The sequence below is a fragment of the Erpetoichthys calabaricus genome, chromosome 9 (genome assembly GCF_900747795.2).
Source record: "Erpetoichthys calabaricus chromosome 9, fErpCal1.3, whole genome shotgun sequence".
NCBI lineage: Eukaryota > Metazoa > Chordata > Cladistia > Polypteriformes > Polypteridae > Erpetoichthys > Erpetoichthys calabaricus.
In genome coordinates this window covers 70,649,072-70,664,053 of record NC_041402.2, presented here as the reverse complement: position 1 = coordinate 70,664,053, position 14,982 = coordinate 70,649,072, and the positions used below count along the sequence as shown (strand labels likewise).

The 14,982-nt window shown below is 36.3% G+C and overlaps 1 protein-coding gene across 1 annotated transcript; it reads right to left on the bottom strand.

Annotated features, from left to right (window-relative positions):
- Nucleotides 1–1,139: 1,139 nt before the first annotated feature.
- Nucleotides 1,140–13,692, bottom strand: tmem208 (transmembrane protein 208). The gene is made up of 6 exons (XM_028809705.2): nucleotides 13,544–13,692; nucleotides 12,375–12,470; nucleotides 11,092–11,151; nucleotides 8,518–8,654; nucleotides 6,185–6,269; nucleotides 1,140–3,383 (listed from the first exon to the last, which is right to left on the bottom strand). Exons 1-6 carry the CDS (start codon nucleotides 13,547–13,549, stop codon nucleotides 3,243–3,245), a joined length of 525 nt encoding a protein of 174 aa, XP_028665538.1. The 5' UTR covers nucleotides 13,550–13,692; the 3' UTR covers nucleotides 1,140–3,242.
- Nucleotides 13,693–14,982: the final 1,290 nt, after the last annotated feature.

Genomic DNA, 14,982 nt, shown 5'->3' with positions numbered 1-14,982 from the left:
AGCAACTTAGGTCTAACAGAACCCTTAATCGGGGCAGTCTAAGCTTAAAAAAAATCAAACCTAACGAAACTCAGTGAGTGGATGGAGAAGGGAATGAAGTCAAAACAAAAGACTGCAAAGCAGGGTTAGAGAGTGTGCAACTGTTTCATTGTGGATGGCTAGAGTGGGGGCTTTGGCATTCTAACAACATTTAAAAAGATAAAAAAAATGTGAATGGCATCTTGGCTAACAGTGGCTTTCTCTTTACCACTCTCACATAAAGCTGTGGGTGGTGAAGATCCAAAGCAACAAGTTGTTGTCTCTCAGCTCTCATCTGCTGTAACTTGTAACTTCTTCATTGTTATAACAGGTCTCTTGTTTGCCTCCCTCACTAGTCATCTTTTTAATTTACAGCTATGCTGTATTCTTTCCATTTCTTAATGATTCATTTATCAGGATTCCAAGGGATATGTAGTGACTATGATATTTTCTTGTATCCATTCTTGACTTGTGCTTTTCAGTCTCCTTTTCTTTGAGGTGCTTGGAGTTTTCATTTTTGTACTCATTGTGTAGGTTAGGCCAAAATGCTGATTCACCACAAGTTGCCCCATCTAGGTTCAGGTGCAGTTATACACAATCAACTGAAATCCCCTATTTCCATTGAACTAATTATGTGACTTCTAAAACCAACTGGCTGCACCAGTGATAATACAGTATAGGTGTATCATATTAATACTTAAGCAAATTATTTTATGTTTTATATTTGTAATAAATTTAGACTTCTTTGCAGTGATCTGTTTCCACCTTTACATTCAAGTGTCTTTTTCAGTGTCAAAAACGTCAAATTAAATCCTCCTGCCTGGTTTCTAACAGTAAGACGTTCTAATTATGAGAAAAGATTTCTTGATTTTAATATATCTCCAAATTTAATTTCTTCCACACTTGAACATTAGGCAACCAACTCAGCCTGAATCTCTGAATGATCTCCTGTTGCTTGGAAAACATAATATATTCTTAACTCAAACTGAAGCTTTCAAAAGGTAAACATTTAAGCTTAGATGAGAGAAAGTAAATATACTTACAAATAACTCTGTTGGACATTAAAATAAATTCACTTAAATTTACTTAAACACAATTAAATGCAAGACATACTTTGCATATACAATAAAATATACTTTATTAAACAAAACTGAAATGCAGAACATTGGTAAACCTTTCCTTCTATATTTGGCATAATTATATTAAAAATGACTATACATCTTTCCTACCTTCCCACATTGTTTACTTGCTATATAAGACAGGAAGACATGCAGTTTAGAAAAATCTTAATAGGTGTTTCATAAATAAATTTGGAATATTACTAAACCGAGTAATAAAACTGTAATTTGATGAAAGCAAGAGTTTCTTTGTAAAAACAGGATACTTGCAAAACACAAAGTAACATACAAGTGAGTAATGTAAAGATATACTATACTCTAAATTCTATTTAGGCATGTTATGTATGATTGAGCTTCGAGCTAATAGAAATAATATATGTCAACTTGAAACTAAGGAAGACCTCTGTAAATCCTACTTGAAAAATGGACAATCTAGAGTGAAGTTCAGGGTTTAAAATTTTCAGTCAGGGAAAAAAAAATATACCAAATGCAACAATAATAAAACAAAGATAGAAACAGTAATAACTAGAATTTAGATTTAAACTAAATTATCTTGTGTTTTGTACATACTAATAACTCTTGAATGTAATACATATATACATATATCGTAAGGCACCACATAAGGAGTATAAATGAGTTTATTGTTTCATAAAAGATCTGACCACTGTGTACACTGAATACAAATAAAAGTGTGTAACAAGCAGCATGGTGTATAAATACACAAACACATTGACTAACTTTTGGAAAAATTAATAGTTTATATTGTTGATTGTTTCATATGATTAAATCAAAATTGTATAAAAACACCAAAACACCACATTTTGTTTGCACATATACAATACATTATAAGCATTACTAATAAATATCTTGGGTGGGAAATGGTTATTAGAGCCTATGATAATTAATACTGAGAACACGCTGGGGTACAGGGCAACTGTATGTACAAAACAACAACTTTAATGATTCACCATATCCTTGAATTGTGGAGACCAGAGTCACAGTGGAGGAAAACACTAGAGTAACAGGTTACCTTCACAAAAAAAAAGTCATGCTCTGTAATGAAACATAACTCAAGCATTAAAAAGTTCAGAAGCTGTAGTACTAACTGTCAGACTATCTTAGTTGTTTCTATACTTTACTCAGTTTCTGTGTTAATTTACCTGTTTATTAGCTCTATGCTGATACAGCACTTCTTGTAATTTTCTATCTTCCTGTTGAATAGAAAGACTGATCCCATTTCACATACAGTCCCAGAGTAAGTAACATTTCCTGAATTTGTAAGAACTTAAATCATGATACTTTTCACTTTTTGTAAACATAATATGACAAATATACTATCTGCTTTGCCTATCATACAGTATATTCTATACATAAGTTCATCTGCCCTTATATAAAAAAAAAAGACATATCTTCTTTATATTTAAGTTATAAAAATCAAAGTTCGTTTCCGACGTTTTCACATTTCAGTGCAAATTACTTTATATATTACACTTTGATGACAGACAACAGTTTGTAATTTTGATTTTGAAAGTTATTATTTAGGCCTTAACTTATTATGAATAATACTTCCTATAATGAAGGTGTGGACAAAATTTTAGAGCTCATAATGAGGTGTTAAGATGTCATATATGTATTTATCTATTTATCAGAATCATTGTGCCATGAGTATTCAAATTAAAACTCTTAACAGTATTACTGTTACTATAATGCCAGAGTTACAAATAGAGTTACTGCAATTATTTGCAAAGTGGATATGATGTACAATTATAAGAAGAGATCATTTTAAGGAAACTTAAAAAAAAAAAAAAACAAAAAAAAAAAACACACAACACACATTGAGGGATTACCTGTATTAGCTCTGGATTTTTAAGACATAATCATATTTTTGAATATGCAATAAACAATGAAAAAAAATGAGGATTCAAATTATCTCCTTCCAGTTTAATGTTCTAAATATGCCCAAAAATATTTTCCCAAACTGAAGACTTTTAATGAGCTTATCATTTGGCAACTGCAAAGAAGTGAAAGGAAAAAAACAGAGAGGTGGACAACAAATAAGTTAAAGTATAGAGGAGGTGACTTTTACATAAAAAAGCTAAACCTAGTTTAAAATTTTCTCATTTGTCGTCTTTCTTGTCTTCGTTGCCTTTTCTCATTTACTTCTTCATTTCCTGCAGAAGATCGTTCAGCTGAAAACCAAGGTCCTAACAAATTAATCCAGAGGAGATACAAAGCCCGAGCTGGACCCTGTCAACAACAAAAACAGACATTTGTAAATAACAAACATTACAATATTACTCCAGAAAAGAAACAATAAGAAAATGTTTAGCTCACTGTCAATAACAAATGCAATTATTAAGTACCGTGTCTTGTAGCAGTCCATTTCTCCAGAATGTATTATGCTGAATAATGCTGTTTTCTTTTTTCATCCACCAGTATACCATGCTGAAAACATATTATATGCTTGGCTCTCAATGTTATTAATAGTGGACAGTTTAAAATGCCATACTATACCATGTTCTAATGCCCACTTAATCCTGAGCAGAGTCGCAGAGGGCTGGTGTCCATCACAAGGTCATCACAATGTGAACACACTCATGCACACACCACACATCTGCATTTCTTTGGACTGTGAGGGGAAACTGGAACACCCAGAGGAAACCCATGCAGACAAGGTGAGAACAAACTCCTCTCGGGGAGGATCCAGGATATGAACCCTGCACTCCTTATTGTAAGGCAGCAGCACTAGCACTATGCCTAGTCCTGGCCAGTTTAAAATACTTCATGGGTTTACAGTAAGGTGGGAAACCTGGCTCACTAGATGTTTATTTCTATATACACTTTCTATTTAAATACTGCCACATATTAATCTTTATGACTATTGTATTTAACTTTCTACTCAGATAAGCAGAAAACATGGCTTTGCAAGAGTAATACTCTTCTTAATAGCTGCTGTTTAACTGTCCTCACTGTTAGGCCTGGAAAGCTTAATTAATAAATAATACTAATTTTATCCTCTAGTCACACTCTTTTGCCTTCTTTGAACTATAGTACTGTATATAATGTTTTCACGAAAGTCAATCATTCTGGCTCCTAGAATAATAACTGCTATAAATAGGCAAAGGTGCTTACACCACCTTCATACAAATCTCTGTATTGCTTGTGATGGATGGGCACCCCAGCTGGGATCAACCCAATTTCCTTGCCTGGCCAGAAGGCCATCATAATGGGTAGTTAGATGCAAGGCATTCCATGTTACAGCCAGGAAGTTGGCATACCATGCCAACTGGGAGGACAGATGGATGAACTGGAATCCCAGTGGGGTAGGACAGAAGACCCCTACCTGGCTGGGAGGCCAACCTTAAAAGATTGTATTCCCAAGAAACCCCCCTTCCCAATCGAAATCAACCCCCAACAGCACTAGTGTGGCACCATTCCTGGGCTGGTGTACTTATAAACACACCCCCAGGGCATGCAAGGTACTGTAACTGTGTTGGAGCCCTACTGGCTTCTGTAGGTGCCGCCAGGTGGAACTGCAAGAAATGGTTGGTCTACTTTGGGGGCTTTCATTTGACCTGGACATGCTTTCTCCATGCACAATCCTGGCATTGGAAGTATCATTTGGGGAGTTAGAATCTGGAGGGACAGGACAAAATTTGCCTAGAAGAGAGTGGTGGAGGATAAAAAGAATAAAAATTGTGACTGTTTTGAAAAAAAAAAAAAAACCCTGTGAAAGGTATTGTTTATAAAAAAAGAACAATTGTTTGAATGCAGGACTGCTGCCTGTGTGGTTGTGTCTGAGGTTTGGGGTGAGAGTTGAGATACCCCCTATTTGTTACACTGCTTTATTAAACACAAACTGTCTGTTTTTTATGCACTTCTGTTTCATGCCACAGACTTGAAATCTTTCAAGAGGGTAATTCTCACCATAAGTCAGTTTTTTGATATAATACTTTCAGCCTTGAATCCTCCCCCAAGAACCTGTTGGGTGCTAGAAGTAGTTTGGGTTCAGAAGAAGAGGTATAAATACTACACTATTATCTGTCAAGAGAGAAACAGTGTCTTGTGTGTTATAAAGAGGGTGTGATGATTCACATGCATGCTTTTCAAATAAGAAATCCAGGTTTGATTCCTTCCCATTATATTTAATTTTTACTTAAGCATTTTCCTCACTATTACCATCTTTGAATGTGGAAAATATTTATAAAGGTTGGTTGTACTTTTTATAACATATACAGAATTACTAACATAAATCACTAATGAGTACTACCAAAAATTACTGTCACTTCCTGAAAATTTTAAATAATGAAAGGGAAGAAAAACATAGAATTGAGACAGAATCAGTATTCTTTTAGACATTTTAATTAACAAAGAAATTGGTGAGACATTTGGTTTTTAGTGTGTTATTACAAAGTTATAGAGACTGTTGGCAGCTTTACAAGATTTTAAGTGACTTGCTTAAGACACCACTGAACCTCTAGAGGGATAAGTGGTATCATCAAATTTTCCTTAACTTCTACTGACATCTTGAATATAAGCATTTGCGACCGTGTCTAATTAACTGGGATGATAACTTTATCATTATTATTGTAAAAATAGAGGTGGAATATTGTCCTTCTCAAGATTTAAAAAGCTGTTGTTAAGAAACATATAAATGATGAATACCTGATCATTTATGAAATAGTAACTTTCTTACTTCTGGTAAAATGTGGCAATAACTAATTTTTATAATTTCTATAAGTAGCTTTGTGCATCTTATGTTCAATGCATTCTAGCTGCAGAATTTGGGGACAGTAGCTGGCTCTCTGTTGCAATTATAGGTGTACTTGAGCTTGAGGCCTGTTTCTGTGGCAGAGGAAATGAGAGTTCCTAGTATGTAGCAGTAACATGTTAACAGAAACTAATCTGTTTAAAGATTACCTATACATTTTCTTATAGTACACCACATTTCCTATACAATAGATGATAAAAGTTCAATGGTCATTTTCTAAATTTATTAATAGCATAAAGTAATCTAGAGGTCTATTAAACATAACAAATATACTCACCAAAAGCCAAAGATACCAGAAATACATGGATATAGAAGTCAAAACTTGTACTATCGCAGTGAGTAAAATCACATCTTTCAAATGTCTGAAAAGTATATAAAACATATCTTTCAGATTATATTGTCTCCAAAACTGTACCTACATAAATTTGACACAAAAAAATAACACAGTACATTTGAAAAATTATTTCATTTCAACTCTAAGCACTCTATCACCCTGACATGAAGGACCATATTTTAAGCTTGTAATACAGCTGAGCTCTCTAACTTGAACTTGGTATAGGCCTATGGAACTCAGTAAGGGACTGGACTTTGGATTTATGAACACAGACTGCCTAATTATAAAGATAAACAGAAAACAGACATTTGAAACAGTGTGGATTTCCAAAATGTGAACTGCTACCAAATAATACCACAACCATTTTATTTAACATTTTTTAAAGTTTATCAAATAGATAAAAACCATTAAATAAAAATTGCTTTGTAAAAGTTGAAATGTAAGTGCAGAAAATTAAAACAAACAAACAAACAAAAAAAAGAAAGAAAAAAACTTTTACGTTTACTTCATGATAGGATTGACCACATTAAGGAAAGTTAGACATGACTGTTTGTGTTAAAAAGTAGTATCAGATAAGTTATTGTGGTACAGTGCAGGGAGACATGTGCCCCATTCCATAGTACAATATCTCTTATAACTGGAGGCGACTTGATACTCTGCACTTAAAACTGTGAATAAACAGACCGCAGATGCAAAAATCTCTAATTATAAAATGCTAAGGGCTGTTTATCTGTCACAAACCAATAGGCCTTGAACCTTGATCTTAATCAAATGGTTATGACACAACACGTGCAATCTGTAGCAAAAAAAAAAAAACTGGAGGTGCTGCCTAACTTGCAGACATAATTGAGCCTTGAGTGTTTTTTATGATAAGCTGTGGGGTGTATGTGCCATAGCTGACAGGAGAAACACAGCAGCAACGTTGTCACGAGCCATGGCAGACAAGAAAAGAGCATATGCGCGAGTCCTTGCCATGGCTGACAGGAAAAGAACAGCGGTGACATCTGCAGTTGTTTATATATGAGGAACAACTCCACAATAGGAAAAGCACGTTGCCGCAGCCACAAAACTCTCACAAGTAGTGTTGTGGGCAATGTGTTATAAGTAACAAGCCTTGTGTAGTCCGATTACTTTTTAAAGTGATGAATAGCTGAATAAAATAATTATTTTACTGAATTAAAAATACCCACGTTGTTATTATCCTAGCAGTATTAGGTATAAGACTAGAAACACATGTATTGTTATGCTGATCCTTTGTAAGGCTAAATCGTAGGGCTAATCAGAAAAGAGTGTGCTGTGTCAAGTCCAGTAACAGAAACATATTAATAAAAAAAAATGTTAGTTTAGTTCTAAGCCAGTCATCTTCTATAGGTATGATGAAACTGTGTGATTAAGTGACAAAGCTGCCAATGTCCATACAGCAAATCCTCAGTGGCTCAGGTCTGGGATGTAAAAAGACAGTGGTTGTTATTACTTCACAGCACTGGAAGAACTCAACGTATTTATAAAACATAAACAAGATTATCACAGGTTTTGTGCTTAATTTCATATTCAAGATTGTCAATGATGACAACATTTAACTCTTTTTGTAAAGTTTAATGATGTCAGAGCGTTTTGGCAAAAGAGAACTCCAGAAATGTACTTGTAGAGGTTTTTAAGAATCCAGATTTCTGCCTTAACCTGCACTGATTGTAAGAACCACAAAATAAGGAAATCTCTGTCAACTTCAGATTCAATGACATCAATTTATATACTAAAATAGATCTCACTAGTCACTGACATGTACATCCTAATGCAAATCATGTCAAAATATTACACAAAGAAAAGAATACCCAATATTTACAGCCTAAATTAGGTCCCTGCATACTGAAATATATCAATTTCAATATGCTATACTAACAGGAATTTAATGGAAATGAAATTTATGCACACAAGTTTGTTACATTCTAAAAGATTACAAAGGAGAAATCAAGCTAAGGAAAAAGGAGACAACTATGTGTGAATTTTTATTCAGACCCTCAGTTTTTCATTACATGTAGCAGGCTGAAGGCGGAAATCCACATTATTATGCACTCATTACATTACAATAAAACAAAGAAATGTACCAAAAATATATATCCCATTTTGGAAAGACACCCAATTTTTGAAAAGCCCTAACCACTGGATCAATTTCTTTCCTTACTGCACAAATTGGCACTGTGCTTTACACTTACATTTTGGGCGCTGTCCGAGAGCATTTTCTGCTCACCTATAAATATGGTTGATTGAACACTCACTCTGCCAGTCCTTGCTCCATATTAAGGTCTATTCCTCCATCCAAAAGAGAGCCATCCTCTGAAAACACAGGTTTTGCCATGGCTGACATGGACCGATAGCTTCCAACATAAACTGCTAAAGCAAGCAACAGCCAGCTCTAACAAAGGAAGAAGACAAAAAATATCACTATATGTAAGCATTTGAATGTCATACTAGAAGAGAGGCAAAAGGATGCTTTGTTAAATTTGAAATAAAAATCCAGCTTTTCTTATAGACTTCATGTCACTAAACAAATTAGTATACATCACTTTTTCCTACTTAATCTGAAAAATAAATTGTGCTAAAAACCCTGAAAAAATATTTGTACATTTGTAAATGTTAATAATATGGGAGAACGCAACAATTCTCAACATTTACACAATCTGGGAACCAACTAAATTGCTTATGCCTCCAATATATATTTTCTTATCAGACCAACTTAAAACTATGTAGCTAAGGAATCTGTCTACTTCTGAAGGTATAATTCTTAACTACATACCACAGTGAAACATTGGAGGGCACTGTTGCCCCACAATACTTGAATTGCCTTTTGACCCCAGACTAGAGTGCTATATGCATGTTCTCTCCAGGTTTAAATAGGTTTCCTGCTGGGTTCTCTAATTTCTTTCTACAGCCAAAAGACATGCTCTTGTGCCATCTGGCATATGAAATTGTTATGAAACTAGTAAGCCCGCGATTCGCTAGTGAATCGGAAATCCAAGAATGGCAATCAGTTTCTGTTTCGTCCGATATCTTGATGGATGACATATCATGGAGGGTGGGTGCGTCTGGGGAAATGTCATTTAACTACATAAGCATATCTGTAGTAAAATGGTCTCGTTTTGTGGAGGCGTGATTCCGTTGCCTGCGCTGACACCGACTGCTGGCAGAGTTTTGCACAGCAAGTTCAGTTTACAGGTTGTGGTGTTCATGTGCCAGCCACTGAGTGTGGGAAGCCGCTGGGTTAGAGTCTGTGACCGTTATGTGATCTATATTACTGGCACAGTGGATTAGAGCAAGTGTAGCTCACAGGTTGTGTTGTTTGGGCGCCACGTACTGACTCTGGGAAACCGCTGCGTTTTGGGAAGCCGCTGCGTTTGACTCTGGAGTGGGTGCCACGGCGCATTACGTTGTGTTATTTGGGCGCCACCTATTGACTCCAGGAAGCCGCCGCGGTTTGGGAAGTCGCTGCGTTTGACTCTGGGGCGGGTGCCACAGCGTTTTGGGACACCGCTGCGTTTGACTCTGGACTCTGGGGCGGGCGCCAAACTGAATGACCGTTATGTGATCTACATTACTGGCACAGTAGATTAGAGCAAGTCTAGTTTACAGGCGGTGGGCTCGTTGAAGTGCGGCAGTGCGTGTGAGTCTGTTGCCTTCGCTGACACCGACTGCTTGAACAGGTTGTGTTGTTTGGGGGCCACCTACTGACTTTGGGAAGCCGCTGCGTCTGACTGTGGGGCGAGCGCCACAGCACAATATGCGCCTCGGTGGGAAGCTGCTGCGTGAAGACATATCAGGGAAGGTGTATGCGGTGGTGTGGGCAGTCGCGTCCGGGCGGCTGTACAACCTGGCATGCACGCTTTACCCCAGGTGTAGTTCACAGGTCGTAGTCTCGTTTCTCTGTTTTCTTTGGTTTGAGCCGTGACTCCTTTCGCAAGCGCGTTGTAGACGCGCGCGTTGTCACCGTTGGTTTGAGCTGTGACTCCTTTTGCAAGCGCATTGTAGGCACGCGCGTTGTCACAGCATGGACCTGTGGGGATTCCGTCCGTACTGTAATACAACCTTCGAATCCTCTCGTTTCTTTTTTTGCTCTGTGGCGGGTGGCAGTGTGCATGCGCCTCGATGTGCCCAGCGCCCTGCGTCCATATCCGGTTTACAACCTTCGGTTAGTAAGATGGATCAGCGTAAGCATTTCACAAAAATGACATACAGCTAGTTGAGATCTATACATCAAAAACATGTTATGATAACGTCAGTGTGACCTTATGGAAGGAGGGCTTTGGGAATCTCATGCTGTGGAGGGTGAGACTGTCCAAGAGCACACAAGATGCACATCTTGTAATTCACTGTGCCACCATACACAATGGTGAGTGTAAGACAGCAAAAGAAGGGGAGCCACAACTCTCCTTCTTTCTCATGCCACTGCAAGCAAGAGTGAATGTGACAGACTTAGAGTACTGGAGACATGTGTTTTGCTATATCTGATACCTTCCACCATGATATTTTTGACAGCAAGAGTATGGGAGGCAAGCATCATACTGTGTTTTCCAGTGCATGCTGCAGGACACGGGACTGAGTGAAAGTATTAGAGGACTTTGCATCTTATATAAATAAAACATGTCACTGTGTGGAGTGCCAAGCTTAAGCTTTTCATCCTCTTTCTTCATTGTGGAGCTGTCAGCTTACTTAAAACTGAATTCCTTTAAGTTTAATCTAAGCATGTTAAAATTTTATGGTACTTCCAACTTCTTGTTTATTTTAAACCACAGAGAAAATACAAATTGTACCGTTGTTCTGTAAAAAGAAATACAGTTTGATCATGTCTAACTTACCCAGGTCCAGAATGTAGATGAGGTGTAAAAGATGACAAGGTTTACTACACCATATATTGCCTGTAATTAAAAAAATAAAATAATAATAAAGTAGGTCGAGAGTGAAACACTATAATTAGTATACTTCTGTTGTATTCTTAAATGGATACTCCACTCAAAAATTGTATTTTTTTTAATATGTCACTTATACCATGTACTTTATAGCGATAGCCAAAAATTTTTTTTAATCTTATGTTTTCATGCGGAATGGAAAGAAAGAGGTTCATGATATAATAGAAGGTAATAGTGACCAGTGCTATACAATGGCAAACAATGTGAAAAATAGAAAAAAGAAAGAAAAAAAGACTCAAAGTACTCATGTCACACAATCCACAAGTCTGTTATCTAGTTCACTGCTCAAAACAATAAATTAAAATACTGTTAAATACTTATTTCCAGAATTATCAGTGTGCATATAAACAGGAAACCTAAGGCCAGGCGGGAATGATGTTCAGAAATGAAGATGGGACTATTGACCAACAAATGAGAGGAATTGCAAGTCTTCATTTCAAAAATGTCTTTCCCATTGGGCTTCAGGCTTCCTGTTTACAAGCATGCTTATAATGATGGACGTTTTGAGCATTTGACTTGATAATGAACATGTGGATTATACAATGTATTTCACATCATTTGCCATTGTTGAACGACATTGGTTGCTATTGCTTTCTATTAGATCATAAACTTCTTTCTTTCCATTCTGGATGAAAACATGAGAGTTATTTTTTTCCTCAGTCACCACTACAAAGAATATGGGGTAAGTAACATATACAAAAAAAACAAAAAAAAACACACTTCTGGGTGGAGAATTCCTTTAAGTGCATTTGTTCTGACTTTAACATTTATGGGTCACAAATGGTACAAGCAATGTGTGACAAATGTTTATGGATAACAAATATAATTGCAGCTTACATAACTTTCTTCAAATATCTTATATACCTTACTGTGGCAGAAGAAAAAAACATAAAGATCAAGAAAAACCTATTCCCAGTTTAGCAAGGAAACAAGGCATGGTATATGGATATAAAAGAAAGTGAAAAAGATGCAGTAAAATTACTTTATGAATATTGCTAAAGGAGATGCCATTAAGATGTTTTTTGTGCAAATGAGCAAAATATACAACTTAAATGCTACATTAGCGATAATTGTCCCCAAGTAGAACATCAGTTTCTCACGTACTAATATAAAATATAGATTTAATAAAGTAATGAACAAGTGTGTCAAAAATCAAAACATGTCTCACTTACATTGGCACCTAATATAATCCTCATGTAAAACCTGAGAGTATCAGCATTTTCTTCAAAGATTTGTTTCTTGCCTTTAGTTCCAACCTTCCCTTTGGGCTACAATAAAAAATACAAACATTTGATTACATCTGAGCTATTTGGTCAGCTACTCTAGCAGATGATATTACAGGAGTTAATGTCCAAAATATCCTCATCTTGAGGTTTTAGCAGCATATTCAAATTTACGTTATTGTATTTATATTGTGTATGTAGCACATTTATAAGAACCTTTTACATGAACACATCCATATCCTCAACCTATGGGTCATGTCATTTTCTAAACTGCTTAATCCAGACCAAGGTCACGGGGTATACTGGATTATAACACAGGTAGCAAGGCAGGGACAAATCCTGGGTGCCAGCCCATTGCAGGGCGAACACATACACTCTCCAGCCAAACACACACTAGGGCCAATTTACCTAACCTAAGGACAGTCAGAGCAAACCCACGCACACACGGGGAGAATATGCCAACTGGTGTCCTTACTTGTCATAAACCCTGGTCTCCTTCCTGCTAGGCAGCAGCGCTACAATTGCGCCATCGTGCTGCCTTCTCTACCTGTTTGCCATCAGAACATCAACATCAATCAATAAGGTGGAGGAGTTGCATGTATTGAAATCAAATCATATTTGGGTAGTCTCATAAAAATAACAACATTTTAAAGCACTGTGCGGAATCATTTTGGCATTAACATACATGCATACAACATATTAGTCTCACATCCGCGACATTCATACTACACCGATTTAAATACACTGAAGTATTCTTTTTAACGAAATTGAAGAGATGAATTGAACATAGAGACTGATTGCGTTGCAAATACTGATTAAATAAAGCAGCAATACAGCACTACTTATAGAAATTCTTTTAAACTTCAATGACAGCTACTATAACATTAAAAACAACGTTTCTATATTGATGATGTTAAGCACAAGGAGTAGCCGATACATGCTTCAAAGGTCTGTATTGAGTTTTAGTCATCTCAGACGTCGTTACATACAAAGCAAACTTCACAGTGTGGCATATTCTGACATTCTTCTTCAGCAATCACTAGACACCTACTTTTTCGACATCTAAGTTTCGATCTATAAGAAATACATGTAGTCATTAAAATGAAAATTTCTCCTACCGCCATGTAGAATGGTACTGCTGTCTTTAAATAACCAATAAAGATAGAAAATTCAAAGACTATTAAGACGAGCTAATTTGCTAGCTCCTAAGGGTCATATCGATTTAACACATCAGCAGTCTCAAACGACTACTTCCGGCTGTCACGAGGATGTTCCGGTAGAGAGTGCAAAAGTTGAACAAGAGACGACTAAGTCCATATTGCCATCTGGCGGCAGAGCCTCGCTACTGCAAAAAATATACTGATATAAGGCAAGTGAAGAGAAACTTCTGAAAGCATTTTCTGAACACTTAATCTTACTGCGGTTGTGTATTTCTTATTAATTCTGTGTTTCATGGTCATTATTGTCATGTGTACAGAGTACAGTGAAATTCTTACATGAAACTACTCATGGCTTGATTCACCAACAGGGTGACTTGGGTGGCACCCTGGAAACTTGCCGGCAAAGGGGCCTTAGCATATACTAAATTTTTCATCAACCAGCTATCCAGGAGCCATCCCTACCCCACTGATTCTCACAATTATAAGCCTGTCCAATGAAAGCAAAATAAAAAGCTTTGAGAAGTAAAATATGAGTGGGTAGGTCACGAACAGAGCAAGTGTCTAATGAGTCACTTTTATTAGACTGTATATTTGCTACTTAAGATAAAATACAAAGTATTTTTACAAAATGCCCAGTGGTGCAGAGAAAGGAAAAAATTAAATGTTATATATTTTATATATATAAAATCCTAAGCCTAAATGTGCAACGATTTTATGTGATGTTTTTATGTCACTTTTTGTCACGCTTTAAATCAGACTTATTTTAAAACCTACATATTATATGTTTGGTATAATTCTTTTCAGAACTGATCAAACTTTAATGTGATGTTGCTAGATTTTCAGATTATTATTCCATTTTTAAATTATAAACTAAAAGATATCAAGAACTCACGCCCTGCGAGATGAGACTTTGTGCCAAGAGATTTAACCATGCCCACGGCCAGAAATAAAAGACAAAGAGTAGGACAGCTGCTGTACAGGCTTTTAAATGTTCAAAGTGCACCGTGAGATGGAGATCACACTGCACAGCAGCAGCAGCAGCAATCCAGCAACTGAACAAACTGTATTTGTTTCCCATTGTATCACCTTTTAAAAGGGGGTTTTGGAGGAGAGACCGCGTCTCCTTGGAGTGCGTTCAGTCTCTCTCTTCACAATTCGAGTGGAAGAGAGCCGAAGTGGCTGGTAAGTAGTGCAGGCCAGTGCGGTTGGTGAACGAAGCAAGTAGGGGGCGAACCCCCTAATATATATATATATATATATATATATATACTGTATATATATATATATATATATATATATATATATATATATATATACTGTATATATATATATATATATATATATATATATATATATATATATATATATATATATATGAATGGAAGAGAAGGTCTGTG